This window comes from Prunus persica, chromosome G6 (genome assembly GCF_000346465.2).
Source record: "Prunus persica cultivar Lovell chromosome G6, Prunus_persica_NCBIv2, whole genome shotgun sequence".
In the NCBI taxonomy this organism is placed as follows: Eukaryota; Viridiplantae; Streptophyta; class Magnoliopsida; order Rosales; family Rosaceae; genus Prunus; species Prunus persica.
Window position 1 is genome coordinate 29,356,983 of NC_034014.1, and position 27,662 is coordinate 29,384,644.

The 27,662-nt window shown below is 38.7% G+C and overlaps 7 protein-coding genes and 1 long non-coding RNA gene across 13 annotated transcripts; 3 read left to right on the top strand and 5 right to left on the bottom strand.

Annotated features, from left to right (window-relative positions):
- On the bottom strand, positions 356-1,652 carry LOC18772844 (probable transcription factor At5g28040). Its single transcript, XM_007207901.2, has one exon. It carries the CDS (start codon positions 1,475-1,477, stop codon positions 356-358), a length of 1,122 nt encoding a protein of 373 aa, XP_007207963.2. The 5' UTR covers positions 1,478-1,652.
- On the top strand, positions 2,729-4,643 carry LOC18774852 (probable transcription factor At3g04930). Its single transcript, XM_020566395.1, has one exon. The coding sequence runs from the start codon at positions 2,987-2,989 to the stop codon at positions 4,283-4,285; it is 1,299 nt and encodes a 432-aa protein (XP_020421984.1). The 5' UTR covers positions 2,729-2,986; the 3' UTR covers positions 4,286-4,643.
- LOC18772310 lies at positions 7,089-9,626 on the bottom strand. Of its 2 annotated transcripts, none has more exons than XR_002272357.1 (4): positions 9,444-9,626; positions 8,754-8,861; positions 8,329-8,638; positions 7,089-7,599 (listed from the first exon to the last, which is right to left on the bottom strand). It is a non-coding gene; the product is annotated as an uncharacterized LOC18772310 (long non-coding RNA). The 2 variants fall into 2 exon arrangements; XR_002272358.1 differs by having other exon boundaries at positions 7,089-7,524; positions 9,444-9,625.
- On the bottom strand, positions 10,406-13,594 carry LOC18773889 (guanine deaminase). Of its 3 annotated transcripts, none has more exons than XM_007205887.2 (5): positions 13,426-13,594; positions 12,049-12,129; positions 11,532-11,722; positions 10,871-10,975; positions 10,406-10,778 (listed from the first exon to the last, which is right to left on the bottom strand). In XM_007205887.2, the coding sequence occupies exons 1-5, from the start codon at positions 13,439-13,441 to the stop codon at positions 10,590-10,592; spliced, it is 582 nt and encodes a 193-aa protein (XP_007205949.1). In that variant the 5' UTR covers positions 13,442-13,594; the 3' UTR covers positions 10,406-10,589. The 3 variants fall into 3 exon arrangements, with proteins under 3 accessions (XP_007205949.1, XP_020421015.1, XP_020421016.1); XM_020565426.1 differs by having other exon boundaries at positions 12,049-12,108; positions 13,426-13,592; XM_020565427.1 differs by lacking the exon at positions 12,049-12,129 and having other exon boundaries at positions 13,426-13,593.
- LOC18772886 lies at positions 14,223-15,230 on the top strand. The gene has a single exon (XM_007206346.1). It carries the CDS (start codon positions 14,223-14,225, stop codon positions 15,228-15,230), a length of 1,008 nt encoding a protein of 335 aa, XP_007206408.1.
- Positions 15,457-17,478, bottom strand: LOC18773323 (40S ribosomal protein S24-1). Its single transcript, XM_007206066.2, has 5 exons — positions 17,269-17,478; positions 16,922-16,963; positions 16,578-16,748; positions 15,850-15,936; positions 15,457-15,762 (listed from the first exon to the last, which is right to left on the bottom strand). The coding sequence occupies exons 1-5, from the start codon at positions 17,338-17,340 to the stop codon at positions 15,721-15,723; spliced, it is 414 nt and encodes a 137-aa protein (XP_007206128.1). The 5' UTR covers positions 17,341-17,478; the 3' UTR covers positions 15,457-15,720.
- Positions 17,650-20,813, top strand: LOC18773048. The gene is made up of 6 exons (XM_020565428.1): positions 17,650-18,504; positions 19,015-19,117; positions 19,263-19,318; positions 19,650-19,814; positions 20,326-20,439; positions 20,538-20,813. The coding sequence occupies exons 1-6, from the start codon at positions 17,659-17,661 to the stop codon at positions 20,628-20,630; spliced, it is 1,377 nt and encodes a 458-aa protein (XP_020421017.1). The 5' UTR covers positions 17,650-17,658; the 3' UTR covers positions 20,631-20,813.
- LOC18772155 (probable serine/threonine-protein kinase WNK9) lies at positions 24,044-27,521 on the bottom strand. 3 transcript variants are annotated; one of them, XM_007207998.2, is made up of 7 exons: positions 27,093-27,521; positions 26,967-27,004; positions 26,570-26,797; positions 26,225-26,445; positions 25,930-26,087; positions 25,381-25,819; positions 24,044-25,288 (listed from the first exon to the last, which is right to left on the bottom strand). In XM_007207998.2, the coding sequence occupies exons 1-7, from the start codon at positions 27,165-27,167 to the stop codon at positions 24,243-24,245; spliced, it is 2,205 nt and encodes a 734-aa protein (XP_007208060.1). In that variant the 5' UTR covers positions 27,168-27,521; the 3' UTR covers positions 24,044-24,242. The 3 variants fall into 3 exon arrangements, with proteins under 3 accessions (XP_007208060.1, XP_020421956.1, XP_020421957.1); XM_020566367.1 differs by having other exon boundaries at positions 25,930-26,090; XM_020566368.1 differs by lacking the exons at positions 26,570-26,797; positions 26,967-27,004; positions 27,093-27,521 and having other exon boundaries at positions 25,930-26,113; positions 26,225-26,330.

The window sequence follows — 27,662 nt, forward strand, 5'->3', positions numbered from 1 at the left end:
TGTCAAGAGAAGTAGATGAGAAGTTGTTGTAGACAAGACAAGAGGAGAGAAGCTGCCCATTCAATAATTTTTTAGGAAAAAAATTGGGTTGGACAGCTTAATGTAGAAACGCCATTGACACTGAACGAAAAAGGAACTTGTAACTCAACTGGTTAAGAGCATTTATACCTACACTTAAGGTCCTGTGTTCGAATTGTTTAGACAGCTGAATAAATCATAAAATTAATACATGTCTAAATTATTCTAGGAATTGTTATTTAGTTTAACAATTACTCTATCAAATCAAGAACAGCAAATTTATCTATCCTATTCAACCCAAAAGAATTTTACAAACTAAATAAATTGAAAACAATTTTTACTCATCTCCCTTGGACCGCAATTCATCCAAAGCTGCCTTAACCTGATGCTGCACCAAATCCAACCTTTTAGAGTATGTCTCCAACTCCAAAATCTGCTGCTTCCTCCACTTTTCATCTGCCACCTCAACCCCACTTCCAAATTTACTTAAACTCAGAGGTAATGGATTCATAGCCAGCCCCTCAATTATCAACCCTGGTATATCATTCTTCATATTATCATCCACATTATTGTTATTATTTTTATTTTTATTATTATTATTCAACGACGACGTCGTTCCATTATCATTCAAAACATCATGAGCCTTAGTGTTCTCATCAAACGTTGTTGTTAGCCTAGAATGCGACCACGTGTGTCTCATCTGTGGCCGTTCATGATCTGCAACGCTGCTGCTACCCACGTTGTCCTCCTCCTTTTTCACCTTAACATTGTTGCAAATACTAACGTACTTAGAATTTGGTGCATAATCTTCATGCGAATCTACGACGTTCCAAATCTTGTCGGAAAGTTCAAAAACGACCTTGTCGTGCGGGTTTTTGAAGCGGAACTCTTTGCCAGTCGAGTTCATGTCCTTCATTTTGTTTACGACGTTGTGGTACTTCTTCTTCAATCTCCTCAGCTTCTCGACCATTTGGGCCCTGTTACATTCCAGCTTTAACTTGGGCTTAACCTCTTCGTAAAACGACGCCGTGTCCTTCACGGTGGTTCTAATTTGTCCCCTGCTGTAGTAGTCGTCGAGCAAACTCCGCAACAACTCCAGCTCGTCCTCCTTGCTCCACACCCTTTTTCGACGCCGTTTCTTGTTTTCCTCGGGTGCATCGGACGTCAATGCTGGCTTGTATGTGCGATCAATGCGTCGTCGTTTTGCGCTGGGTTCGGAGACTGTGAAGGTGTAGTCGGAGGTGGAGTTGGAGTTTTGATCCTCCTCCTGCGGTTGGTATGAGACGTCGTCGTTTTCATGATCATCAATATTGTCATTTTGTGATTTTGGGTTGTTGTCGGGGACATCATTAATTCCTCCTAAATCTTCAATGTCGTTGTTGTCGTCGGATTCATACTCTGAGGAAGACGAAGAAGAAGAAGAAGATAGGATCCAACTAAGCAATGGCGGCCATGCCATTATATTTTAAAAAAAATTAAAAGAGACGAGACCCTGCAGAGAGCAGACCAAACCAGAGAGAGAGGTTGTTCCAGATGTTCTCCTTGAGTGGCTTGGTCTGCGTCTGAGAGAAATTGCAGTTTCGGGTTTGGAGTCTGTAAATTTTAGGTTAAGCTAGATAATTAATGATTAAGAAGAATTTGTTGATAAGAATAGCATAATTAGAAATGATAGTAACGTTATAGAGGAATGGATGTGAATGGAGGAACAATATTAATGGTGGCCACTATCCGATAATGGCTCATGTCCCCTGCCTTGCATGCCCATTACCTAATTTTTTACGTGAGGATTGTATTCACCTCCCAAAACAAGTACCGCTCTCAACAAACTTTCAGTTTAATTTTGTCAATAATTATCGTTGATGTGATTAGAAAATTCTAGATAAACAATTTCATTTTTTTTTTGGGGCAAGTCATATTCACTGTGCTTGTTTATGATTTGAATTTGGTAGGTGCATGCTCGAAACATGTAGTGAACAAGCTCATATCATAGGGTTTAGATGATCAAATAGGTGACTTGACTTGCAATCTTTTTTGTTTTATGTTTTTTTCCCTAAAAGAAGCTGATCCAATTACCAGAGGGGGTGAGGGGGGGTGACTTTCCCAAATATTGGACCGAATTTTTCATCTTATAATGGATGAAGAAGATGATTGTAAAACAATTCAAGGAGCCATTTTCCATGAACTTGCATTGCTTGCAGCCCAACCCATTTTATTCCTTTTTCTTTTAAATAGGAGTTACCTCTTGTTTGTGTTGAGACGGTATACTCTGACTTTAGTCATATAGTTAATTTCAAATTTCTTTCCTTTATAACTAATTCGTTCTTTTTTTAGGATCTTTCATATTGAAAAAAAGCGATAATATTTAAATTCACATATCTCATACGAATGTTAAAACTCGAATCCAAAATTTTATCTAAATAAATAAATACTTTAAATCATTACACTAATGGATGTTTTGTAAGCTAATTCGTTCTAATTTGTTTCGATGGTTAGGGGTGTTCGAAATCGGTGGATTTAATAAAATTTTGATTTATTTCGATGACTCGGTGGATTTGGATTGGATCCGTGAATTCAAAAACTGATATAATTGGATACGACGACGGATTTGCCAATATTTAGGAATTGATTAGTTGGAAGTGGCGTGGGTGTGTGGGTCCTCCTCTCTCTCTCTCTCTCTCTCTCTCTCTCCCACGACACCAAACCAAAACCAAACCAAAGAAAGCACCACCACCAAGTCAGGTCCACCCTTTCATTTCATCAACACTCCAACACGCAACGCATAAAAATAAGGCTAACCAAAACCTTGTGAACCAACCCAACTCCAACCCCACTTGCCTCCTTCCCTCTCTCTCGGCCTAACCCCAACTACTTCTCTCTCTCTCTCTCTCTTCCTGTTCTTCTTTGTCCACCAAAACACTTTGCTAACCTCACCCCCAATTTTTACCAAAATTCCCATTCTAGCTGAGGAATGGCCCCCGACCAAGACGACGCCGTTCTGCCCGAAGGGGACCTCTCCTCCTCCTCCCAAGACGACGAGGAAGAAGACGACGTCGTCGACGACGACGAGGAAGAAGATGACGTCGACGATGACGACGACGTCCTAAATGATGATGTCATCAACTCTGCCTCCCCTTCCACCTCTTCCGCCGGCGCCACCGACTCTCTCCCCGTCGCCATCGCCACTCCCACCGTCACCGTCGCCCTGCCCGCTCGGGACCCCCCTCCCTTGGCTCTGGCCACAACGACCTCCACCGCAACTACCGTAATCGCCAACGACGCCGTATTGTCCTCCGATCCCAAACGACACGCCGTTCTGTCCCCCCAGCCCGAAGAGAAGAAGCCGGCGGCCCTCGACGACTCTCGGAGACTCTTCCAGAGGCTGTGGACCGACGAGGACGAGATCGAGCTCTTGCAAGGCTTCCTCGACTACACGACGATGCGAGGCAACAAAGGCTCGCACCACGGCCAAAACGACACCGCCTTGTTCTACGACCAGATCAAGTCCAAGCTTCAGCTTGACTTCAACAAGAACCAGCTCGTCGAGAAGCTCCGGAGGCTGAAGAAGAAGTACCGGAACGTCCTCAACAAAATCGCCAGCGGCAAAGAGGTTAGCTTCAAGAGCCCTCACGATCAAGCCACGTTCGAGATCTCTCGCAAGATCTGGAGCAATATCGGCCGTATCGGCCCCGACGATAACGCCTTGGACGATGAAGATCCGAGCCCTAACCCTAACAATCCCAATTTCAACAATTATGAGATTAAGAACGAGGAGGCTGCTGGTTTCGCCGGCGATAAGAAGTCCACGCCGAGATCGCGCAAGCGCTCGCGAACGCAGCTTAGAGCCGAAGAAAGAGCGCCACCGTCCCGTGGAGGTTTCGTTGAGCCATCGCCTGTAATTAAAGATAATAACAACAGCATTAATAACAGTAACCATGGTGGTGGTGGTGGTAATAGTTGCAGCAATTGTAATGTTCACGGGTTGATTGAGGAGACGGTGAAGAGTTGTTTGTCTCCATTGTTCAAGGAGTTGCTGAGTAGTGCAATGGGCGGCGGGTCGGCTAGAGGGTTCGGAGGGTTGTCATTGAATCCTATTCCATTGAGCTTCGGCGGGCCGTCCATGAATTTGAATTTTGGTGGTTGTGAAGGGGCAGATGAGAAGTGGAGGAAGCAGCAGATATTGGAGTTGGAGGTCTACTCCAAGCGATTGGAGTTGGTTCAAAATCAGATAAAAGTTGCATTGGAGGAGTTACGATCCAGCCGAGGCTGATGAATCCATGGGGGTTTCAGATTGAAGGTTGGCATTGCTAGTAAGTTGTGGGACTTTCCTCGAATCTTGAATTTTTTGTTCATATAAATTTGCTTGGTCTCTGATCAAATGGTTGATGGTGCAGCTGGTGTTCGCATTTTCGAATTTTCGTCTTTGTTGGTTTCATAGAACAGTTGTTGAATAATTATTTTCTGATGATTGTTTAGTCTTTTGATAGTTTTGTTCATACGCTTTAGACATGTGTAGATAATTGATGAAATAATTTATAGATGAGAAAATTTTCGTTTCCTTACTGTATCTTGATGTACATTATATGTTTTTTGACAAAAAATTGATCAAGTCAGCCACTTAATTTATTGCGTTTGATTGTAATCATGTGTTAAAAATCTGGGGATTTCATTTACGGGATTGCGAGACTCGTAATTGCAGGTAGAAGGAATTTAGAAATCACCGTATGTTCTAAAGGCCTGAACTTCTTGGTCAAGATTTGCCCTCCCATTTACCCTTCTAATCTAGAGCTGTTTTATTATTTTATTTTTTTGGTGAGTTGATCATTTAGATTTTTCGTAGCTTATGGAAAGCTGATGAATGTTCATATCATACCTACTTGGGCTAAGACACTAGATATTGGTGTATATTAGTTTTGACATGTTTGATGTTGGAGTTTTATTTTATTTGTTTTTGGTTTGATGTTTAAGGTTTTTATTTGTTCCTTTCATTTTCAAGACCTTGAAAGCTATGATATGTAAAGTAAGACAGCGAGTCATACACTTGAGACAAGATCTGTCTTCAAACTTGCACAGTTATTATTTAATTCAGGATTTTACTTTACTAGCTTTGGTTATTTTGCGTTCAACAACGATTAGAACTACACGTGTGTGCAGGCAGGCATATGCATATATACTTGTGTTAGTTACGTATAGTAAATTCATAAAAGACGTGTACGGAACGTGTATAGCTGTAGCTAGACATGAACTAGCTTTATCTATGTGTATATATATATATATATGTGTGTGTGTGTGTTTTAGACGAAATTATGTATTTCAAAGGATTTTGTTTGATGTTTGAAATTCATTCAAACTTGAGACAGATCTCAGACACTGAGTCACCATGAATTGAATTCATATTTTATGCCACCCTGAGTATAAGACTTTGGCCTTGACCAGTTATATGCGGATTGTTAGTCTTGGAATCACTAAAAATGTTAGGGTTTTGGTTTAAGTCCTCAGTAATCTGACCAATTCCTGTTGGAGATTAGAATGTGGTGTTGATATTCATGCAGTGGTATAGTAGTTGCCATTTTGTGATGGTTAGTTGAGGAGTGTGTTAGATGCATCCGGGGTTAGGGATCGGCTTATATTTTACTCCTGCAAAAATACTAAAAATTGGGCCGTATTTTTGCTGTATCGGCTGAACTTTTCCCCCCTGGACCAAAATAAGATAAGTTCGATAGGGCCTGAACAAGCACACTGGGCCGTAAATAGGGTGTTCGAAATGTGACAGTAAATCGCTAATTTCGGTTCAAAAGGAGCCCATAATTCGGCCCAGAAGTTGGCTCCAAAAGTGAAACAGGCCCCGGGTTTCCGCCCATTAACGTGAGAGCCTATAAAAGACAAAATAAGCCCACTGAATCGCCCACAAATGACAAAATAGGCCCACTGAATGGCTCATAAACGACAAAATAGGCCCAATGAAAGGCCTATAAACGACAAAATAAGCAGCACAGAGGCCCAAAAATGATAAAATAGGCCCAGTGGAATCTCATAATTGGCAAAATGGGCCCAATAAAGTCCCACAAAGACAAAATAGGCCCATAAGGGCCCAATAAATTCACTATAAACGACAAAATAGGCCCAATGGAATCCCATAATCGACAAAATAGGCCCAATGAAGTACACAATAAGCTCAATGATGGCCAATAAACGACAAAATAGGCCCAATTAATCCAACATAGAGACAAAATAGGCCCAATCAAATCCCCACAAAAGACAAAAAAACCACCGAAAAGACAGTAAAGGACAAAATAGCCCAATGGAGTCACATAAACGACAAAATAGGCCCAACGCAGTATCACAAACGACAAAATAGGCCCAATAATGGTCAATAAATGACAAAATAGGCCCAATAGAGCCCCATAAAAGACAAATTAGGCCCATGGAGTCCACAGAAACGACAAAATAGCCCACAAAAAATTATAACAAACGACAAATTAGGCCCACCAGAATTACAATAAAACAGGCCCAGTAAAGGCCAATAACAGACAAAATAGGGCCACAGAAGACCAATAAACGACAAAAATCGGCCCAGCCAAAAGACAATAACCGACAAAATAGGCCCAATTAATATATACGACAAATAGGCTAATTCTAGGATCCTTAAAAGACAGGATAAGCCCATCAAAAGGAAACTAAACGACAAAACAGGCCCAATGAAGAACCAAAAACTACAAAATAGGCCCAATGAAGGCCCACAAAAGATAAAACAGCCCCACTGAAGGGTCCATAAACGACAAGCGCACACAATATCCTGGACATTCGGTCTATGTCCTGGACATTGGGCTGCATTATATCTACCCAGTTATTGGGTCCATACTATATCTGCCCAGTTATTTGGGTCCAAACTATAAATCTGCCATATAATTAGGCTTTAAGTTCTGGAAATTTGGGCGTTAGTGGGACCCAAATGCACAATTAAAGGGCCTCAGTTATCAATAATCGGCCCCAAACTATATGTACCGGGGCGCAGTAAATGTGACACAACAGGTAATTTGTTTACAGAGGTAATTTGAGTTTAAGGCGGTATGTACTAAATTTTGTATTAGTTAGGGGAACATGTATTATTTATTTTTCTATACACTAACAATATATTGTTCATATCTTATGGGAGAAATCTTATGAGACAATTATTGCCTTTACTAAAAATCCTTCTGAATTTTTGAAATGTAATGACTAGAAGAGCTAATGATAATAATGGTCCACACAAGAGCTGCACAGCTCAATACCATCATACTTACATGCATCATTAACCAAAGGGATTGGAGCGCTGGTACTAATATTTCGGATTGATGCATTTCAGTTAAAAGACCCAAAGTAGCAAAACCTCGAGTAAAAATAGCACTTGGGGCAGTTATTGCACTTAAAATAGGCCATCCAGAGGGGAGGTTCTTGCTTTGTCAGTGCTTGGTGGTCCAAAGACCTCCAAAAATCGAAGCTGATACCACAGTTAACCCATCAGGGGCTCTGAAACAAAAATCATATATTTGCTTAGTTATTGCGAAATCATTGGCCCCAAACTTGACCAGAGAGAGCTTCAAACTGCAACAACATAACATTGACCAAAAAACATACAATTAATTAATTCACTGTTAATAGGAGAAAGAATGAAATGAGGGTAGAAGATCTCCACAGTAAATTTTAATGATTTAAAAATCCCCATGAAATAATCATGGCGGGGAAGGCAAACAAACAAACAACATATGAGAGAGAGACATGCTGCTGTCTGTATTACACATTTTTAAAAAGATTCATGAATAACAGAAATAACGTTCAATTCAAACCCTAAACCTAATATAATTACAAAGAAACTCTTCCGCTTGAAAACAGAAAACAAGGTTAGAAAAGAAAACCGTAGCAGTACCTCTTCTTCTTCTAACCGAAATTTCTCATGTATTGTTTTTCATGTTCCATCAACAAAACAGTCCATCAAAGGTTTAATTGAAACCACAGATTCTAAAGTCCCATGCCTCCATTGTAAAATTGGGGCTTTAACATTTTCTTTTTGTCCAAACAAACATGAAAAGAAATCTTGCCATGAACTGAACACAGAGAGAGAGAGAGAGAGAGAGAGAGAGAGAGAGAGAGTATCTTTCTTCCATTATTTCACACAAGTATAAATAAAGAAAGCAACAAGGAATAGAAATAATAATACAGATTAAGAGAAAAATCGAGTATCCACTGCCTCATCCGCCATAAACCTCGAACTCAATTAGGGTTTGAGGTCAATATTTTCGAATCAGATTCTAAGGAATAAGATGAAATGTTTACCTTCTCCAGTGCAGCATGGCTCCGTAAGCTTTAGTTGAGTTTAACATTTGCAAACCGGTCTGTGATTAAGCCGAATATTTTCAATAAGGGCCAAGCCGTTCTAGGATCCTTTCTTCTAGGGTCGAGGCGGTTATTGGGCTGAAGGTTGTCAAACTGCGCTGGCTGGGGTTGGACAAAATTTCAGGAAGGCCATTAACGTTGCAAGGTCTTGCAGTCTGGTCTGGGTCACTTTCACACATTCACGAAAGCTCACGAGATTTCACAGAAGCACTTGTTGCCACTTTCACTACAGCTTGACCAGAGCTTCAAACTGCAACAACATTGAGCAAAAAAACATACACGTAATTCACTGTTAATAGGAGGAAGAATGAAATGAAAGGGGTAGAAGATCTCCACAGTAAATTTTATTGATTGCAGAAGCTTACCAATTAATTTAGGCCGGAGGCTACTCATTGGTCTGCAGGTAGATTTATCCACCAGCAGCAGCAAATGATTAGAAAATCCGCAAGAACGTATGAGTGACATGCTGCTGTCTGTATCACACATTTTTAAAAAGAGTCAAACGAATAACAGAAATAACGTTCAATTCAAACCCTAAACCTAATATAATTACAAAGAAACTCTTCCACTCGAAAACAGAAAACAACGTTAGAAAACAAAACTCTAGTAGTACCTCTTCTTCTTCTTACCGAAATTTCCCACGTACTGTTTTTCATGTCCCATAAACAAAATTGCCCATCAAAAGTTCAATTGAAACCACAGATTGTAAAGTCCAAGTCAATACATGAACGAAATTGAAAATTTTCCTATTCAAATATCATGGAATTAGCTAGGTTTATATTAGTAAAAAATTTAAGATCCAAATTATAAAATTGGGGCTTTAACGTTTTCTTTCTGTCCAAACAGACATGAAAAGAAATCATGCCACGAACTGAACAGAGACAGACTATCTTTCTTCCATTATTTCACGCAAATATAAATATAGAAATCAACAAGGAATAGAAATAATAATACACATTAAGAGAAAAATCAAGGCCATAAAACCTCGAACTCAATTAGGATTTGAGATCAATCATTTTCGAATCAGATTCTAAGGAATAAGATGGAATGTTTACCTTCTCCGGCGCCGCATGGCTCTGTTGTCGAGTGTCGTCAACTTCATCGTCGAAGCAGGCACGCGACGCCTCCTCTTTCTGCGCCTTTCTCTCCCCCCCCGAACCGCACTTTGCTTCTGTGAAGTTAGATCTGAAATGAAAGGGCTCTCTCTCTCTCTCTCTCTCTAAAAATCCTTGTAGAGAAGGCACGTTGTCTTATTTGGGTTTGCTGGGCTTGTCCCTATTTTATGTGCACTATTGGGCTTCGTTGAATGAGTTTCACCGACCCAAAATAAATTAATAAACAGAACCTTCTCGAACATTCTAGAGATACACGATCGTTGTTTTGAGCTTCCAACTTTTTGGTCCAAAGAAATTCCCAACCAAGTTTAATTCTATCTTATTATGTTTATTTACAGCTAAACATGCTGACCCACCACAAGGTAAAAGCTTTAAATTTATTGGACTATATTACCCATAAGAGCTTCCATAGTGGGGATGTGTATTTTCGAGGGTGTACAAGCCATTTTTACATCTCTTTTATACATTTGGGGGTTGTAAATGCAGTTTTTGCTCCAATGAAGAAGATGTAAATCTAAAATGTATAACTGATTTTACTTACTTTTGTCCATATTTTTTCACTTTTTCTCATGTAGGCCCCACCTGCCAGGGATGTAAAAAAGGATGTACATATGCATCTAAATTTGCATCTCACCATTGTGATGCAAATTTACAATCGTTTACACCTCCCCATTGCAGGTAATTTCGATCACAGATGGTGTATAATTAACATACTCCTCATTATACAACCTCCCACTGAAAATGCTCTAAAAGGGGGAACTATAATACCCAATATATATGTTATAAAAGGGGGGAGGAAAATCGAAACTGGGACCTCCGATGTAATGATAAATACTCTTAACTACTTGAGCTAAAAGCCTCTTGCATATTACCCATTAATTTGAACAATGTGCAATGTAAGATTTCTTTTAAAACGAGCTCCAAATTTCAATTTCTCAATATGCAACAGCTGATTGTATAATGAAAAGTCATTATTGAGGAAACCATCAAATTTTCTTTTCCTAAATTTTTAAATGTCTTGTAATAACAGAATTGAGTCTTCAATCAGTTATGGTGGAATTTTCACCATTAAGGGAATCATGAAAATCAATACATGGGAAATTTCGCCTTTGTTTTCTCAAATACTTGTTCAGCAATAACAGCACCGTTACCATCAGCTTTCTTGATCTCCAAGTGAGCTTTTTGATAATATGCAGTGCCCCTTAGTGCATCCGCAATGAAATCATCAAACCCAATTGCTATCGCTGCTTCAGCTTTAGCTCCATAGACCAACCTCTGTTCAGAAAGAGCACGACAAATTATGGAAACCTAATAGCAATGTGATCCACTCATTACTATGCGGAAGCTAAAAGGTTTGAAAATTGAACCTTTAGTCTTGAAAGATGAATAGCACCAAAGCACATTGGGCATGGCTCACAAGATGCATATATTTCGCAGTCTGCGAGCTCTATCTGATTGAGCTTCTTACAGGCCTGTGGAAATTTTTTATCCCGAGCATGAAATCCGAAAAGCATTTGGAGGCACAAGATATAAAGCATGACACAAATTCAATATCAAATAAAGAACAGGGGCGGTAACTAAAACTAGTAGAAACTGAAAACAATGGGATATGATTTCGGAAACATATTTGCTAAGATCAATATACATACTCATCATGCTTACAACTTTACAATGACCATGCGAACATAAAAACCTTTTGTGTGTGTGTATCCTCAGTTCTTCTGTTACAGTAACATTGTCCCTCTCGACATCAAGTGCTCCCAAGTGATAAAATTAAGCATCAGAATTCACTTAAATGAGCAGAAAAAAACAGTACCAATAAGATGGTATTTACAAGAAACTTTCAAGCTCACTTTATGATAAAGACTAAACAAAAATGACATTTAAGTCTTCCCTAAACCAATATGCATGAGTGTGTCTATGTGTACACACGCTAGGAAGGATCTAACCATTTTGGCATTATTACCACCATGTTTTCAGTAAGCAAAACCACCCTCGTGAGGCAATGTAGTAATTTAATAGTCGAACCTCTCTTATGGCAGTAACCTCTGCATGGGCAGTCGGATCAGTGTTTTTCAAAACCATGTTGTGACAGCTGACAACTATTTCATCATTACGAACAACAACCGCGCCAAATGGCCCTCCATCTCCACATTCAACTCCCTTATAAGCTTCTCCAACTGCTTCTGTTAAGAATTTGTGGTCTCTATCCTGTACAACTGGTTGAAAAATAAAATGAAAAGCAAAGCATGATAATTATGAAGACCATATCTGGTGTAAAGTACGCCTTTTCTGACAAGGCGAATAAGTAAATATATTACTTCATTTGCTAAATGTTACAAATACAAATTGAATATCAACAAAATAAACAGGGACATAAAAACTCTATTGCTTATCTATATAAACCATTTATTTAAGTTCTTCGCCACACACACAACCAACCAACCACACACCCCCCCCATTGACTGTTTATATATTATAGTAATCTTCATTGCACATTGGGGAAGGGAAATGGTAACGACACAAAAGAAGAGTTTGGTGTTACCTTGTTGATGAGCAGCAAATGCAGAAGCCACAGAAATGGTTCCATCGTTCGCTTCCACCACTACCAATGGAGGAGGGTTAACTATGATTAAGCAAAGCATCCAAAGTTCCCACATGCATATAACAAATAACAACATTTCAAACCACACTTTGAAATTTCCTATTAATATACAATAGAAGTGCAATGACTTAAATTATATGCACTCGCAATAACAATGTAAAGGAAATAACATTTTATCCAATCAAGGTTCCAACCAAGTTTATGCTTCCAATTTATACACACTTATCCTAGAATTTCCCTGAAAAGGAAAATATATATATATATATAGCCCCGATCTCTTGGACCACAGGGGTCCAAGAGACTGTGGTCACTTACCGTTAGATGTAACATCCAATGGTTCAAAAAAGTTTCTTAAAAGGAGTGCAAGAGTGAATGAACCGTTGAATTTACATCAAACGGTGAGTGACTACAAATCTCTTGGACCCCTGTAGTCCAAGAGATCGAGACTGTATATATATATATATGCGTGAACATGAGAAAGAAAATTTCATAAATCAAACAAATTAGGAGTGAATGCACACAAATTCTAAATGAAAGCATAAGATCATCTTGTAAAAGTACAACTGAAGAGAGATTCACAGGTCTTCGAAGGAAAAGGAGAAAGGTAATTCATGGTTGCTCCAATTCACATTGCAGTCAAGGGCACAAGACGCTTCCTACTTCGGGACTAAATGTCTTGCCACCCACTACTGGATATGATAAAAGACATGTATCTACAAGATTTTGCGAAGAAAATGTGAAATTTTGACATTTTTAATCAATTTGCTTTAAAGCAGCTACATGATCGATTAAGTTGTGTGTAAGGGATGGTTGGTGGAGCATTAGAATGCTACAAATTGGAATATGGGATCTCAAATCTAGGGATTTAAATCAATGTTAGCAGTTAAATAGCTTGAATTCAGTGTTTGCAACACATCCAAGTTACTTTTCTACTTTCTTGAGCTAAAATCAAGGCAAGTCCTAGTAAAAAACACTTACAAGTTGCAAGGGGCACCAGAATATAAAATATGATAATTTTCATGGAAATGGTGATACAAACAAATCTGGACTTACCCAGAAACAAATATGAGAATCAGAACAGGAAACGCACCCAGCCTTAGAAACAAAAATTCAGTCCAAAGTCACAGACAGTAAATGAGCAAAACCATGGCACAAGCGCATACTCAATTCACACACACACACACACACACACCCAAAAAAAAAATTGCAGTAAATGGGAAATATATACATGATCTGATAATAATAGCCAAGAAAGTAAACGAACAGAAAAGAAGAGCAAAAGAGTATAAAAATAGAAATGGGGTCAAAGACACAAACCATTAGCATCCGCCATGACGGGAATTGGAGATGTACGAAAGAAGTAAGAAAGATCAAAAGAATGAGGAACTGAATTGGAATAGTCAAGAAATGGGGTGTGAGGAGGATAAAATATAGAGAACAAGGAAACGTGAAAGGAAGAAAGAAAGCGCGATGAGAATTGAGATGACCTGGTCCACCAGTTAATTAATGTTATTATTTTTATATGTATTTATTTTTACATATAATAGTAGTTTAATTTTTTGGACAAAAATAATAATAGCTGTTGGTAAAGAGCGAGAAGGAAAGAGACTGGAGATGACGGAAAAAGAGTAAGAGAAAAAATAGAGAAACAAAGACACGACATGTCGAGGTGTGAATGCGAGTGCATAAAGGGGATCTTGTTAGTCTACTTTCGTTGACTTTCAATTCGGCTTTGGGCCTGGTTTGGTTCCCTTTCGGCCCTTTGGGTTTTTGAAAGAATTGCTTCTGAAGACCAATAGCAAAGGCAAATTGGGTGGGTTTCTAGTTTATATGATTGGGTTGGCATTGGGCATGAAAAAATTATAGAATAATACGGTACTAAAATTTAGACGCTACTTTTTATTAGGAAAATTTTCCAAAACTGACTAGGAAAATAGGAAACTCCTACTTGAATTAGGAAGATTTTCTACTCCACTCGCTCTCCTATAAATATATTAAACGGTGGCTTAGACAACACTGTCAATTTCTCTATTTTCTGTGTCTTTCTTTCTTTCTGTCGCTCCGTCTCTTCTTTGAGTCTCTGGTTTTTACTTTCTCATAGAATTATCATTACAATGAGGAAAGGAGCAAAGAGGAAGGTTAGACAGATGGAAATAGAGGCCAGCCAGAAGCCTGCAGACACTCAGCCATTGCGAAAGCGGGTCAAGGCAGTCGAGCCCGAGCCCGAGCCCAGCCCCAAACCTGAGTCCCCGGAGGAGCCCCGAAAAATGGAAGAGCTATGGAAGGCTGCGTTTCCTATTGGGACAGGTTGGGACAAAATGGAGGCTGTGCACAACAAATTCAAGTGGGATTTCACCAATCTGCAACAAGCATTGGAAGAGGGAGGAAAGCTCCATCAAGAGATTATCGGCAAGGATAGCAACAAAGTGTATCTATTCGGCACAATCGAATGCCATATCCATAGAAGCTCTGAAGAAGAAATTACAGTCCCTGTGGTGGTGGCCATTGTATCACCTTCCCGGCCTGCCTATGAACTGAGCATCGAACCATTTGATAGCCAAGGAAATGGTGAAGAAACCAGAGTTCCAATGAAACAGTTGCACATGGATTGGGTTCCATACATTCCTCCGGACAAGAAGAGAGACGCCCAAGAAGCTGAGAGAGTGATGAAATCTGCTCAAGTATTTGTGTTGGGCAACACTCAGAGTAGGGCTGCTTTGAAACCCTTGAAGGAAGAAGGTTCCATGAAACTTCAACACTACATGCCTTACTTGGATCACAAGGAAGAAGATCATTGGTGCTGGGTAGAGCGCGAGATAGATGGAGTTGCCAAGACCATCATAAATGAGTTAAAAGACGATAACGAATTATCTCCAGTTGTTAAGGCTGGCTTGAAGGAATATGTCCTGGACAAACTATATGAAGCAAAGAGAAAGCATCAACGGGAATTTAGACAAGCCATGAGAAGTGTTCGAGCAGCTCCAGAGGCAGAGGAGGAGGGTTTTGAAAATATGAGGATTTATAAGTTCTACCCCATGCAATCTCCAGAAACTCCTGACATATCAAAGGCTAAATATAAATTCATCAATAAGTATTGCGGGAAGGCTCATGAGGTCCTGTGAACAAGTTTAAAAATTCAAAACCTGATTCTACTTGGTTGCTCAAACTATCTGTTGAATTAGATTAGTAATTCAATGTGTACAGTCTAAAAACTAGTGAATTAGAAATTTTACTCAAAGAGCTTTTTATATACCCGATTAAATAGATGTTTATTATTAAGATTATGAAGCATCTGCACTTTGGCAATCATCCTGTGGAAACGTCACATTCAATCGCTCCGCTAGTATTGGCAAGAACCACAACTAAATGATGGAAGTCAATAAATAATCTGAAATCTGTTGCTACTCAATATTCTAAATTTGTCCATTTCAGAATACTGAAATTTTGCAATAACAAAATGAAAAACAAAAAACCTAAACAGCCGCTGGCTCTCTAAAACCCACAATGACACTAAAAGAAGCTTCATTTCGAACGCACCTAAAGGCAAAACATATTTAAGGAAAGCCCATTGCTGCTATGGGCTGTAAAAATCAGCACCAAAACTACTGAGACTCATTTCTTCTTTCCAGCCTTGGCAGCATCTGAAGCCTTGGTCTGCGCAAAAAGAACCAAATAATTGTAACCAAGGTACTGAAATCAAACTATAACCACGCAAGCAAATAATATAAGCAACTCTCTTACCTTCTTTACTCCTCTGATCTTCTTGGCTCTGTTCTTCCTTTCCTTCAACTGCTTTCTCGACTTCTCTATCTTCGTATCAAGTCCATTCTGCCATAAAAAAACATTTTCAGTGGTATGAATACACTAACAAACTATGAAAACGATCAAGAAGAGATGGAAATAAAAGGGTCGGAGATTATTGCTAATAATAAGAAACATAAATCTAATCTTGCTCGCCAGGCTTAGTTTAGCAAAACAATAGATATAAGTATTAACTCATGCTCAACTACTACCACATGCCAAAAAAATACGAAAACAACTAATAAACACAAAGGACCACCAACTAACAATCTGTGATCAGCTTTATAAAATTATAATACATGTAAATCCTTAAAATCCAATTAAACGAGATTATCTGACTGCAACTAACCAATCATCAAGCAATGTTCTGAGAAAGACTATTTATTTAGAGAAAATAAATAAACAAAAATTGATAATACTTTAAATTGGATGAACAACAGAAACTAAAACAAAAAGGCATCTCATAGTATAAACAATCAACATCTTTACAGTTCTTACTAACTTGGCTTAAGTTAATTCAGCCTAGGAGTTACTCAGGTGATAATCACAATCACTTCAGCAGCGCTAGCTACAGTTCTAGCTGTGGCAATGTCCTAGTGTTAAACTAAAACATGAAGAAAAAAAAAAGGAAAACCTTAGATGAACTTATTATTTAACTCTGGACTTACCCTGATCAACCTGTACTTGGGCTCGTACTTCTTTGCATTCTCTACAGAATCATAAATTAATCCAAATCCAGTAGATTTACCACCACCAAAGTGAGTCCGGAACTTGAAGACAAAGATCGAATTCAGGTCCTTAACCTCATACAGTCTAGCTAGCTTCTCCTTCAGCTCAGCCTTCACAAAACCGAAAAACCAATACATGTAATTACTGAGCAAGTGCATAATTCACATTATTGCTATTTTTTATGAGACAAAAATTCAAATGACAAATATATTGTCGATAAAGTTCAAACACTATTGAAGGCAATTATGTAAAAGCTTAAATTTGAAAAGAAAAACAACAATACCTTGGAAACATTTGGCCTGCCTGGATGAAGAACATCAATGACCTACGGGGAACAAAAGCAACAGAGGCATTACAATTAAACCCGTAAGAAGATTAACGAGGGAAAGTTGACAACACCAACATCCCATAAATCATTTTCAACGCACTTTTCGACTAAACCCTCTCAAATCCAATATAAAAAGAAGTTCAGAAAACCAAGGGATCTACACAAAATAATACTAGAGTAGAGCAATGGCACATAAAAATAAACATGAAATCCAAAACCGCATTGAAACACCAAAGACTTAAATTATTTAGTTTTAGGTTGTCTACCAAAGAAAGAAAGAAAGAAAGTAGGGAGGTACTCACGAATTGCTTGCGAGAGAGAAGCCTGTTGGTCATGAACTTCCTGGTACGGATGGTGACTGCCTTGTCCGCCATGGTTGGTTTTGATAGGCTTAGCCTAGGAATGGAAGATACCTAACCAGAGGGCAATGAGGCGGAAATGCAGAAGCAGCAGCTGAGGCAGAGAAGGTGAGGGAGAAAGAAAAGTTAGCTTTTATTGGATTAGGGTTTTGAAGGAGGACGAAAGCTTTGGGTCGCTTTTGGTTTGGGCCAAAATACGTTCAAATCTTGTGGACTTGTCCCAAATTCCCTGATTAATTCGGGTCGGTTTCTGAATTTGGGTCAATGACTCAGTGGAAGTCACGTGCCCCGCACGTCTATCTTCATAAGTTCTTGAGAAAAGAGACGACGAAGATGAGGCTGAGATTGAACGAATCAAAGGTACGAGACGACAGCTGCTTAGCCAGCGGCCACAACAACTTCCCAATTTTATTTGATTTCTCAAAACAAAGCACCCATCGTCCACACCTTCACATTCCTTCAATTCCAAAACGCTCGAAGCAAATTTTCATGGCAACTGCTTCGTTGCTCCAACCCAACCCATTGAAATGGAAGCATAGCAGCTGCCCATTTCTCTTGCCTCCTCTTCGTCCTCTGCCCACCAAGCCAATCAAATTCAGCTCAACCTTCGACGTTGAACAAGCTTCCTGTAATTTCAAGGTCAAATGCTTCAAGCACTCAACAGACTCAAAACCAGACCTTGATGACACTCAGTCTGTGCCCCTTGTTATCAAAGATAACCCAGCAAACCCGCTTGAGCTTATCGCCAGTAAACTATTAAATGCTCTCAAGGCGTTGAGAAAGCCGGCAATGGCTGCCGTTTTATTGGGTCTGTTATTGATGTCCGACCCGAATTCGGCATTGGCCGCCTCGGGCGGGCGGGTCGGGGGGAACTCGTTCTCGTCGCGGTCGTCTTCTTCGTCGTCATCGTCGAGGAGTTACTCGGTGCCGAGGACTTCAAGTTCAAGACCCGATTTTTCGTACTCCGCGCCTTACTACGCACCTTCGCCGTTCGGGTTCAGTGGGGGTGGTGGCGTTTACGTTGGGCCAGCATTTGGGTTCGGAGTGGGTGCCGGGTCGAGTTTCTTTCTGATCTTGACGGGTTTCGCTGCGTTTGTTTTGGTTTCGGGGTTCCTCTCGGATCGGTCCGAGGGTAGTGTGCTTACTGCTACCGAGAAAACAACTGTTCTCAAGCTTCAGGTATGGCTGAATTCTCATTCTTTATTTTGTTGACGCAGTTTTATACATATTTGAGTGATTGAATGCTTATAAATTTTAATTGTCACAAGGCAATGATTTTTTTCAGAATGCTTTCTTAATATTGATAATATCAGTGCTGCTGCCATGTAGTTTGAAATTCCGAAACTCATTTTCTTGTAAAATTAGAGCTTTTCATACATATGACCCAATCAATTGTTTGTTGACATGTTGTCCCTGCTTGGCATTCAATCTAGTTTCTGTTGCAAATAGATTTCCTTCAATTAGCTTGTGGATGGGTTGGTTGTTGAACTAATATTTTTGTGCTGAAGCAGCGAAAGGTGGAGCTTTTTTCTTTTTGTGGTGGCCCTTGTTAAAGAAGGGTTGATTGTTTGATATTTTATGTTCTTATTCCACTAGCCTTATATTTTAGAAATGTGATATGAACTTTGTTGACTCTTCTGTTGGATTTCAATCTGATAGTTTCACCATCATTTTATCCCCTTCTCTAAGGTTGGTTTGTTAGGCATGGGGCGAGCACTTCAAAGGGATCTTAATCGGATTGCTGAAACTGCAGATACTTCTACCTCGGAGGGTTTGGGATATGTTTTGACAGGTGAACACACAGAGACACATACTGCAACTGAGGTTTTAGGACTGGGTTTTATACCATATACAAAATACCCTGCTACTGTTTTGTATCTTTTATTTTGTTTCTTTTAGGTATTTTGATGCAATTTTTACTACACATTTCTTTGCAGAGACAACACTAGCTTTGCTTCGGCATCCTGATTATTGCATCTCAGGTTATTCATCTGTAAGTTCAATAGTTCAATATCATCCTCTGGATTATTTGGTTAATCTACGCAGGTGAACGATTGCAGTTTAGTGCATCAGTGTTGTTGCCTACCATTATCAGACATGGTAGAAAGCCTAGGAAGAGATAATAATAATTTAAGAGAATTCCTCTCTCTTAAAACAATTGTACTAACAACTTATGAGATAATATATGGCACTGACAACTACTCATCAAAAACCCAAACAGCACATGCTAACTTTTTAAAGATCAAAACCGTCGCTGCTCTTAGATTTCTGGTGCACATGTTTGGTTGTATGAACTTGAACTATAACTTCTGGCATACTTGTAGGTTGCTCAAAAGCGAGGCATAGAGGATGCAGAGAAACGCTTTAATCAGCTTTCTATTGAAGAAAGGGGTAAATTTGACGAAGAGACACTTGTCAATGTGAACAACATAAAAAGGCAAAGCTCATCAAGCCAGAGAGCTAATGGATTCCGCAACGAATATATAGTGGTAAGATAGAGTTGGGATGGCTTATGATAATACACATTCCCAATTTTTATTCATTTACCGAAGTACAAACCTATGTTGTTCATTTCCAGGTTACATTTCAAATGTTCTAGAAAAATCAGTGTTTTCAAATGTAAGCATTGTGTTATAGAGTTTAGCACTCTTTGGTCAATTATGATAAGGAAAGCCTTCTTGCCATGCTTTAGAAACAATGAGCTGCCTAATTTAATTGGCCTAATTTGCAGAGGAGTTATAAACATTTCTCGACCTCATCTTTGGGCTGCATCAATTTTTCTTTTTGTAGTCTTTCCATTTTGGTACTATTGATGACTTATACTGTATGTAAGAAGTGATTGTCATGATTCTATTATAAATCTGACATGGTTTAGTTTCTCTTCTCTTCTAGTCCTTGAGGAATGAGATAGAATTTCGTAATTGAGTTGGCTAGTTTCAGGATTGTTTTAGGGAATAGAAATGTTTGTATCAATCTGTTTTCTGACCAGATTTCGATCAGATAACGATATTGGTGGCTGCTGAAGGAGTGCATAAGTTGCCCGCCATCAATGGTAGTGGGGACTTGAAGGAAGCGTTGCAAAAGCTTGGATCCATTCCCTCAAACAAAATATTAGTAAGAGAAAAATATCTACTTTGACGTGGAAGTTGTAAGTTTCTCTTTTCTTTTCCTATTTGTGCTTGATACATATAATTTTGTTCTTTTTCCTGCAGGCAGTAGAGGTGTTGTGGACTCCTCAGAATGAAATTGACACTCTGTCAGAGCGGGAACTACTTGAAGATTACCCGCTTCTGAGGCCTTTATGAGAGAACATTCCAGCCACCCTGCACTATGCTGCAAGAGGTATGAACCGGACTGCATATTGGATGCTTAACTAGGGTATGACTATGGTGTACATAAATACTGAATATCTAAGAAATTGTGTTTTTTGCATTATACAACTTTTATACAGAGGTTTCTATATTTAGTATAGAGTTTCCTTGCATAAACTACAATCATCCGGGTAATAGAACAAAAACTTAATACAACAAAAACTACAGTTAGACTACATGCATAGCTGGCCAGATATAATATTTAGCAAGATTCTTATAGTAATGAATACTAGTTAACTCTTAAACGAAGAGGCTCTAATCTTTTGGTTTGACCTGATACCTTTTGCTTCTGATTTCCTGACTCTCCTTTTGTCCACTTACACTCCTTTGTAATGGTAATTACAAAAGTATTAAAAATAACAAAAGAGAGTGTAAAGTGGACAAAAGAGCAGCTCCCTGTTTTTGTCTTTGGAAGGAGAAGGTTCGGATAAATTAGTAAGTAAATCAAGCAACAAAAGTTCCTTGTAATGGTGTGGCTCGGTTGCTAGTTACATCTGGTTAGGATTATGACAAGGACATATCGAGGTTTGAACTGAACTTCAAAACTAGTCTTATCAGTTATTGTGGAGTTTGCCTAACATTCCTCAAGAATGGATGACTTTCGGCAGGGAAATTTCAACTCTCTAGCTTTTTAGCCGCAAAATTTTATCATTGTTTTTTCAATGGGCTGAGGTCCTCAAGAGATAAATTGACATTAGACAGAGACTGGGTTGGAGCTTGGGTCCAATCGAGTTAGGCAAAGTTACCAAGTGGTCCAACTCCAATAATATTGTAGTTTATAATCCCCTTCATTCATGAATCCATTGAATCAATGATAATGGTGTCTTATGCCAACCCACAAAGTGGAAGTCATATTCTGAAATCTACCACACAAAGTTACATTTACAGGAACATGATGCAGCAATTTACTCACCGTTTGATAACAATTTCACTTTTTAGTTTTTATTTTTTATGCTAGTGTATAGAGTGAGAATGGGAGTGGGAGTCAGAATCAGATTGAGAGTGGGAGTTAGAGTGAGATTGAGAGAGAGGATGGGGGGAGGTGTAATAAAAGTGAAAATAATTTCAAATATATTTTAGTTTTTAGTTTTTGTTTTACTTTTGTTACTCCTCTCTCCTATCCTCCCCTCTCATCTTCCCTCTAAATCTCATCTCCACTCTCATTCTCACTTCCATTCTCCTTCTTATTTCTTTATAATTTAACACAAAAAATTAAAAACTAAATTAAAATAATTATCAAACGCACCCTCAAAAAGTGGAATATTTACTTACCACTTTCAAGTTTCAACCAAGCTCTGCAACTTGTCAAATGGAATACATATATGTTATATATTCAAGTCTTTGTGTACACTCATTTTACTTCAACTGTGGCTTCCCCATTAAAATCACGCATTTTTGGTATGAGATATTGGAAATAAGAATATATTCCACTTTCCCAAAAGCTCCAAATTGCTTTTTGTGGGTCTGCAATCCCATTTATAAGAGAGCTCACAATAAACGTTTCAAAAGACCAAGAGTAAAGGCTGGCTACGAAATTTCTTTATGACAATATTTGAGTGAAAACCTTGTGTTCCTCTCAAGCTTTTTTCATTCAAAATGGGAATATTTTAGCAGGTAGCTGTCTTGTCTTCCCATCCCACCAACACTTTTTTGGTGAAAACAATTGATTAAAATAAGGTGATTAAAAAAACATTTTTCATGACTTAAAAAGTTCTCACTTTTGCAAATTTGAGCAAAGAACCCGCCTCTTTGCCCTCAAGTTCGAAACCCTCCTCATAAATTAAATTAAATTTATTTATTTTTGATTATCACTTCTATTAAAAATAAAAATTCCCACTTTCGCAAAGCAAACTCAACATCAACTCAGCCAAGTTTACATCATGGCATTATTTAAGTGAGAAAGGTGGTAAGCATACAACCCTTCCAATCATTCAAAAGAGGCTCTCTTTCCCCTTCATCACTTTCAAGTATTCAACTCTCCTCCACTACACTTTGATAAATCATAGTCACAGTCACGCATTTGATTGCTCGGCACCCAAAGAGATGAACAAGAAGGAGAAAAACAAAATATCTCCTTGATTTGTTTATGAGGAATGGGCAATGGGTCGCATGCACAGCTTTCGTTGTCTAAGAACTATCAAGTATATTTATTAACCATATCTGGCCAGAAAGTCGATTTGGATTTTATCCCTTATTTGGTGTCAAATTATCAGAAAGTTGCGCAGATTTTTTTGTCATCATTATCTAGTTTTAAAACTTAAAAAAGTCGTGATTGTGATTAGTGCTGCCTAAACAATCTGATTTTTTCTTAAGTTTTTACTTATTTTTTATAAGATCATCCAATCCCCCCACATTACAAATTAATCTATTAGGTAGTGCTTTTTGTTTTTCTTGATTCTGATGTATATCGAAGACTTCACGCACGCATCCATGATCTATATTGTTGTGGATTTTCCGATAAAGTTGCAATTTTTAAAACCATTTGAGTTGGTCTGAATTCAGCACCCCAAGCCAGCAAGCAATAGCAATATATATAAATAAACAAAAGACTAGTTGGCGTCCACTTTGCTACCCACTTTTACAAACCAAGAAAGAAAAGAAAAGAAGAGGAGAAAAAAGAAATGATGTTCTCTCTGGTTCGAGTTTTGACCCTGCAAATTAAAGCGCACTTCCAAAAAGAGTACAACTTGGGTACAAGTTTTTGGCACAAGATGAAGATATGGTTTGGTAGCCCAGTGGCTTTATAGCTTTTATGTGATTTAGATTAGCTTAGGAGTCCCTTTCACCCCTAGCAAAGTTAGTATGTGGACCAATGGACCCTCCTCATATTAAAGGATCCAGTGTTTTTTTTTTTTTTTTTTTTTTTGCGATATGGGCAACCAGATTCTAAGTAGATCAGCATGCATGGAACATGGAACATGCCAACATGGAACATGATTTGTTTTTGTGGGCCAAGTAATTCATCCTCTTTGAAAAAACCACTCCATAATTGACATATGTTGAAGCGGGTCCTACAAGAAGCATAGCAAAAAGTCCTGATAAAGCCTCCCATTGGCCAGCACCAGACATGCCAATAATTCAATTCATCATCACTCTTCAATTTTCATCCCTCTCGACCAAGAGACTCAAAAGCCGAAGAGCACCCAATAAAATACGTGCCTTTGGGAGTTCCGATGCTCTATCTAAAGAGAGACTTTCATGCAATAACGAGATAGCCCCGGTCAATAGTAAAATGACACGATAAATTAACTTTTTTTTGTGTCATTGTATTATTTGTCGAAAATAGTAAAATAGTGTTCATCTAAGGTAAGCAGTTGATGTGTAATATTAAGGACTTGACTAGAATCTTTATAGGCCTCAAAACTTGCATTTTCCCCTCATATGTATAATTACGCATAATTACTAAATACATTACACATCATCCCAGTTTCCCGGAGAGCCACATCCCATTGGTGAAAAAGGGATGACCTTGGTAACCATACAAAGATACAGCTTATGCAAGTGTATTGAACTTGTCTAAAAGAAAACATTTTGTGCCTTGCAAGTTTATACATCAACTGCATCAACTGGGAGAGAAACTGTCCTGCGAAGAGACTGAGGAAGCAATGACCCTGTGCAGAAACTCTTGCCAGTGACCTCATCCTCAGCATTAGGAGACACCATCACCTCGCAGCTCTTATTGAGATTAGCATGGAAATTGGGACTTAAATTTCTTTGATCATAAGCACAAGATTTTGAGAGCATCACATTGTTGAGTCCTTGTAATGTGCTTGATACCAAAGATGACAAGACCCCGTTAGCTAATTCATGTTCTTTACTTCCATTATCTGAAGATTTTGAGACAAGTCTTATCTGCTGATCTCTAAGTTCCCTCAGCTCCATTTGGTGCTTTGCTTTGAGCCATCTAAACTCCTGAATTTCATTCTCATGAGTGTCTGAGAGGTCATGGTAAGTTGAAGGGATCACAGAAAAAGAATGTGAACCGGATAAATTTTTTGTAGAATTTCCTGCATGGGATGCCGGATTGCTTTCCAATTCAAGATCTTGCTCATCCTCAACCGTGACTAACTGATCCAATTTTTCATATTCTCCATCAGAATGACTCTGTCCAGAGCCTATTGAACTAAGTTCGCGACTTTCGTGCTGTCCCCAAATTTCTTGGTAATGAAGGCAGTCCGATTGGCTTGATTCATTTGGTGCACCCTCTGTCACATGATGCTCAGACTCATCGGCTTGGTATGTAACCTCCTCAAAACGGCCATGCATTGAAGCACATCCTTGTTTACAACATTGAAGAACTTGCAAGTTCTTGGCACTAGGGTGGTTTGACAGAAACTCCATCATGGAACCACTAGAGGTGTGATTGGAAGCACAATTGTGACAGAAGCCTTGGTTAGCATATCGGGGTGTTTCCACTATTCCTGGCCCTGGCTGCCAATCGGGTACCAACAAAGCAATTTCCCCATCAATCATATCTGCTATTCTGGTTACATCCTGATCTGTGATATCCAACTCTGCAACCATTTCGGTTGCCACACTAAATGCTGTATCGGTCTCAATGTCAAATGGGAAATAGATGTTCCGGATACGACCTGCAAAGCAGTAGGATTTACAGTGGTACATTAATTTCCACAAGTAAATAATCCACATATAAACTTTGGAAAGAGAGTAAAGACAATCCAACCTTCTTTATCTGCAATTCTAAGTCTCAAAAAGATGCCACCATCTTCTCTTCTCTTCCCTTTAATACTTATGTCAACATCTTCAGAATGTTCATCGTCATGGTGCTCAAAGAGTTCAATTCCACTTGACTCGGCGTCAACAGGATGATACCCCCATTCATTTTGGGAATCATAACCAAAACCATTTGAGTATCCATTACTAAAGGAACTGTTGCTTCGATGAAGCTCAAAAAGAGGCTGCCTTAAAAGAGGGCCCATGTCATCTATCTGCCTGCCATAATCTACTGGTCTCAAATCATGATCACATTCATCGATTTGGAGAAATTGGTCATTCAAAAGCTCCCTTGCAGAGAGCCTCAAAGATGCAGTTGCCAAGCATTTCTCAACGAATTGTCGTACTTCAGGATCTTTTACTTTGTACAAAGCATCTGGTTTTTTACCCTATGAAATGAAGCATGAGAAAGGAATCTAGGTGTCACAATTTTCCTATAGAAAATAAAGCATGCAACTGGAAACAAAGGGAAAGAGAAATAGAAAGAGAATCCTCTTACAGAAACAACTTTCTTGTAGATCTGAGCAGGATGTGTGCATTCACTATATGGATATTCAAAAGTGACCATTTCCAAAATGCACATCCCAAATGAATAAATGTCAACTAGCTCATTATATGCCTCTTCATACACCTCTGGAGCCATGAACTCTGGTGTCCCTACTTTAATAAAAAGGAAACAAAGTCTAAACATATATTAACTTTAAATAACTCCCCCTTATTCCAACCAACTTTACAAATTAACAAAGAAACAAAATTTGCAGTCTAAATATGATAATTTATGAAACAAAACATACCAACACAGTGAGCGGCATGTGATTTCCTTAAGATTGCTGCTAAACCAAGATCACCTATCTTCACTTCCCCTTGGTTTCCATTGATAAAGATGTTGTCACACTTGAGATCTCTATGGATCACAGGAGGATCATGACTATGTAGATATAGAAGCCCTCTCAAGATCTGCCGACACCAATGCTTAACTGCTCTGATGTTAACTCGCTTGTGCTTTAGCCTGTACCTACCAGTGATAAAAAGAAAACCCGGAAAAGATGATACATCAGAAATGGATTTAGGGAAGGCAAAAAAAAAAGCATACACTGTTTTTTTTTTTTTTTTATATTAAAAACTCACAAAATACATACTGCTTAAGAGTCCCAGAAGTGAACATTTCGGTCACAAAATTGATGTTTCTGTTTGCCGTATCAACCCAGGAAGTGTAGAACTTCATAATGTTTTTGTGCTTCAATGTCTTTAAGAGATGAATTTCACAGTAAAGCCTCTCAAGATCTTCAGGGCTTTGCAGGAAATCATAAAGCTTGACCTGGTTCCAAGCAACTTCAATCCCTTCGTACTCATCAAATGCTCTGTAACTGCAACGATAAAACACCAATATATATATATATATATATATATTCAAAAAAATCTACCAAGTTATCATTTCCATATACTCACAGAAAGACCCAAAACTAGTTCAAATTTTTGAGAAATCTAACTGGGTTTTCATGATTTTTGAAGAAATAGAAGAGCTTGAATTCATACACTGTCTTTGAGGCTCCTTTGCCGAGGATTTCATTGTACTGCAACCAAAAAAACAGGTAAAAAGGATCAAACTTTAAGCAGAGGACACAGAGAAAATGAGAGAGCGAGAGAGAGAGGTTTAGTTACCCTGCCATATCTCCCAGTTGGATCGACTTCAACAAACTCAGAGTCAGAGTAATCTGGTTCAACAAGACCATTCATTTCTGTAAACCAATCTATTATGTATCTCTCACTTTTGCTCTCTTTTTAGCTTTTGCTATGATTACCCTTATTGCTGCCTCTCTTCTGACACACAAACACACACAGAATGGAGAGAGGATTTATAATTTTATCATAAAATATCGCTTTCTGAACGCTTCAGGGGATGAAAATTAGAAGACCAAAGGGAAAAAGGAAGTTATTTTTTCCTCAACAACAATATTAATTGTTTATTATTATGTAATATTTGAGATAGAGAAAGAGAATAACAGCAAGGTTTTGTAGCAGGTGTAAAACTCTTTCCACATCTTGTGAGTGAATACAAACAAGGCAAAACCTACACCCAGTCCCATCTCCCACGACGGTACGTGACAAAAACATATGCAAGTCAAATTATTATAGGAGAGAGAGATAGAAGAAAACAAAGACTCTTTCTCGCTGCTTGATAAACTCCAAAAACTCTATACTTTTTTTCTTTACTGTGGAGGTAGAAAATCT

Excerpts from the sequence above, each read along its gene's own strand:
- LOC18772844 (XM_007207901.2), bottom strand. The coding sequence starts at position 1,477 with ATGGCATGGCCGCCATTGCTTAGTTGGATCCTATCTTCTTCTTCTTCT.
- LOC18772155 (XM_020566367.1), bottom strand. The coding sequence starts at position 27,167 with ATGAATGGTCTTGTTGAACCAGATTACTCTGACTCTGAGTTTGTTGAA. Across the intron at positions 25,820-25,929 it reads TCTACAAGAAAGTTGTTTCT|GGTAAAAAACCAGATGCTTT; the intron begins GTAAGAGGATTC and ends TTCATTTCATAG. Across the intron at positions 25,289-25,380 it reads TAGAATTGCAGATAAAGAAG|GTCGTATCCGGAACATCTAT; the intron begins GTTGGATTGTCT and ends ACTGCTTTGCAG.
- LOC18773323 (XM_007206066.2), bottom strand. The coding sequence starts at position 17,340 with ATGGCGGACAAGGCAGTCACCATCCGTACCAGGAAGTTCATGACCAAC. Across the intron at positions 15,937-16,577 it reads CCAAGTACAGGTTGATCAGG|AATGGACTTGATACGAAGAT; the intron begins GTAAGTCCAGAG and ends TTTTTATGGCAG. Across the intron at positions 15,763-15,849 it reads AGATCAGAGGAGTAAAGAAG|ACCAAGGCTTCAGATGCTGC; the intron begins GTAAGAGAGTTG and ends CTTTTTGCGCAG.
- LOC18774852 (XM_020566395.1), top strand. The coding sequence starts at position 2,987 with ATGGCCCCCGACCAAGACGACGCCGTTCTGCCCGAAGGGGACCTCTCC.
- LOC18773889 (XM_007205887.2), bottom strand. Across the intron at positions 11,723-12,048 it reads ATTTGCTGCTCATCAACAAG|TTGTACAGGATAGAGACCAC; the intron begins GTAACACCAAAC and ends TTTTTCAACCAG. Across the intron at positions 10,976-11,531 it reads AGGTTACTGCCATAAGAGAG|GCCTGTAAGAAGCTCAATCA; the intron begins GTTCGACTATTA and ends AAATTTCCACAG.
- LOC18773048 (XM_020565428.1), top strand. The coding sequence starts at position 17,659 with ATGAGGCTGAGATTGAACGAATCAAAGGTACGAGACGACAGCTGCTTA. Across the intron at positions 18,505-19,014 it reads CAACTGTTCTCAAGCTTCAG|GTTGGTTTGTTAGGCATGGG; the intron begins GTATGGCTGAAT and ends CCCTTCTCTAAG. Across the intron at positions 19,118-19,262 it reads TTTGGGATATGTTTTGACAG|AGACAACACTAGCTTTGCTT; the intron begins GTGAACACACAG and ends ATTTCTTTGCAG.
- LOC18772886 (XM_007206346.1), top strand. The coding sequence starts at position 14,223 with ATGAGGAAAGGAGCAAAGAGGAAGGTTAGACAGATGGAAATAGAGGCC.